At 44.5% G+C, this 2,253-nt stretch overlaps 1 protein-coding gene across 1 annotated transcript in view; it reads right to left on the bottom strand.

The window, feature by feature from the left end:
• Positions 1-1,750, bottom strand: part of LOC118407038 (L-ascorbate oxidase-like) — a 17,745-nt gene extending 15,995 nt beyond the window's left edge. Inside the window, exons 1-2 of the mRNA XM_035807454.1 lie at positions 1,457-1,750; positions 243-390 (exon numbers count right to left, since the gene is read on the bottom strand). Coding sequence (XP_035663347.1) covers positions 243-390; positions 1,457-1,582 — 274 coding nt within the window. The 5' untranslated portion in view covers positions 1,583-1,750. The remainder of the gene's footprint in view (positions 1-242; positions 391-1,456) is intronic.
• Between the last annotated feature and the right edge of the window lie 503 nt (positions 1,751-2,253).

Genomic DNA, 2,253 nt, shown 5'->3' with positions numbered 1-2,253 from the left:
ACACACACACACACACACACACACGCACTCACGGGCACGGGCACGCACACACAAGCATATAGGCACGCACGCACAGGGACACACGCACACACGCACGCACGCACACACGCACGCACGCACGCACACACGCGCGCGCGCACGCACACGCAGGCACGCACTCACACACACACACACACACAGGCGATACGGTTTGGCACAAATTGAGGCCACTTATTGGTACAAACAGACGCCGTCCGTCTCACCATCCTCCGACATGGCTGTCAGTTCACAACTCTGGCTGGAGCTATTGTACTCCCGCTTGCTGTAGACTCCCGTCAGACTGTCTATAATGACCGGGGTTCCCGCCTCTCGCTGCTTGTTGTACAGAAACATGGTCTCCCAATGTTCCACCTGGGGCAGAGACAAACACAAAATCATCTAGCAGAGGAACACTTATTTGGTATAGAGACATAAAACTCACTGACGTTTCCAAACAATGGCCTTTTGATATTCTTTTACGTAATTAATACCACGTAACAAGATCTAACGGTCACTTCAAGGTGTGACACGAGGTCACTCCGGGGCGAGGAGTTACATTGTAAGTATATAAAATAGGGCGTATTTTCTTCCTTAGTCGCAAACGTCATTGAAACAAGCTCAATCCTAACTAAAGGTGAGGACTAACTGAACAAATATGGGGAGCAAGATTTACGCACGGGCCTCGGGAAATTTCTACCAGATTTAACGTGCGGCCTTTAGACTTGAGTACAGATTCCGATATAAAAGGAATTTAAAATCAATGTCCTTACTCGACTCAGGTGAAAATGTTTCTAGCCATCGAAAATAAAATGGAGGTCCCGTCTTTGAGGAGAGTCACACATCGAGTTTTAGCAAATTGTAGAGATGTCCGGTCAAAAATAGTTTGAAAATAGGGGGGGAAATGTTCCGTGAAACAAACCCACTAACAATATTTTGACATCTGTGTTACTGTCAGAGACCAAAAAAAGAGCTTGGATTGTGCCATATATAAAGTAAACACTGTTCTTGACCTTTTCACCATGCGAGTCAGTACTTTCATTAAGGTCGTGAACCCGGAAGTATGGTTACACGTTCGAGCTCACTGGAAATGTTTGCACAAATCCCACCATTTCTTTACGTCTTTCACTATCTTTAGTACACAAAATCATTCCGCAGCGGACTCTGAAGGATGTAACTTCAAAATGAACCCTCCGAGACAAACCCTTCCCTAACTTGGTGACCGTACTGTGATTAACACGGCACCTGTCGTGGTACAATCGAGTGTACACAGTTAAGCTTTATCCTCATACCACGTACACCTGTTTGAATAACGTGGAAGTAACGTGAAGGATAAAAGTAGAATCTTCTTTCTCTTCCTAGCAAGCGTTTGTCTGAAGTATGCTTGTGGTGTTACAAGCCCTTAGTGTGTAGTATTAGAATAACAGCGAAACAGTCTTACCGTCCAGTTGAACACGTACAGGTCCTGACGAGGGGGGTAAGGAACGGGGACGGAGTTAACAAACGTCTCCTGTGTGACAACAGTAGTACATAGGACCGACAATATAACAAGAATCTTTATCGACATGCTGGTCGTGGTTTAGACACGTAGCAATACGTTGATACCAAATATTCATTCCAAATGTAGTATAGAAACGCAACCGGTTTCTTGGTTTCGTTCCACGAAAAATCGCCCGTGCTTTGTGAGGTCGAAACGCCTCCAGACGCCTTGGATACCGCGAACGAAACCTTGAAGGTATGAAAGGGGTTTTGGGATCTCTTGATACTTATACCGCATGCCCTGATTAGAAAGAGGGTGTGTAAGAGTTTCATCTGTGTCGGGATCATATCTATTGTGTCGTTACATCGCTATCAGCCTAGCGACGTTGATTTCTGAATTTTGTGAGAAAACATGCAGTTGTATCTTATGTAGACCCTAGTTAAATGATACTGTTGGGTTTGATCTTTACTCATGTAGTGTTACATGAGTAAAGATCAAAAGACGCCACACACTAAAAAATCAAGTAGGTACAAATTGACATTTTGATTCTTGAGATAAATTGTGATTTATGGTCCCTCTGTAAGAGGCCATGGGTAACTTGAAGGTTACTGGTAGTCAGTTTGTACTCCTTAGATGTGCACACCGTGCACTTCTGTCTGCCCTTTGCTGCTATGTAAATACCAATGAAAGCACATGTTAATTGCTTCGAGGGGTGGGGGGTCGAAGAAGTAACGATAAAGAATGGTACAAGGAGAACA

The sequence above is a fragment of the Branchiostoma floridae genome, chromosome 19, assembly GCF_000003815.2.
Source record: "Branchiostoma floridae strain S238N-H82 chromosome 19, Bfl_VNyyK, whole genome shotgun sequence".
NCBI lineage: Eukaryota > Metazoa > Chordata > Leptocardii > Amphioxiformes > Branchiostomatidae > Branchiostoma > Branchiostoma floridae.
The sequence above is the reverse complement of the archived record's forward strand: the minus strand, read 5'-3'. Positions and strand labels throughout refer to the sequence as shown.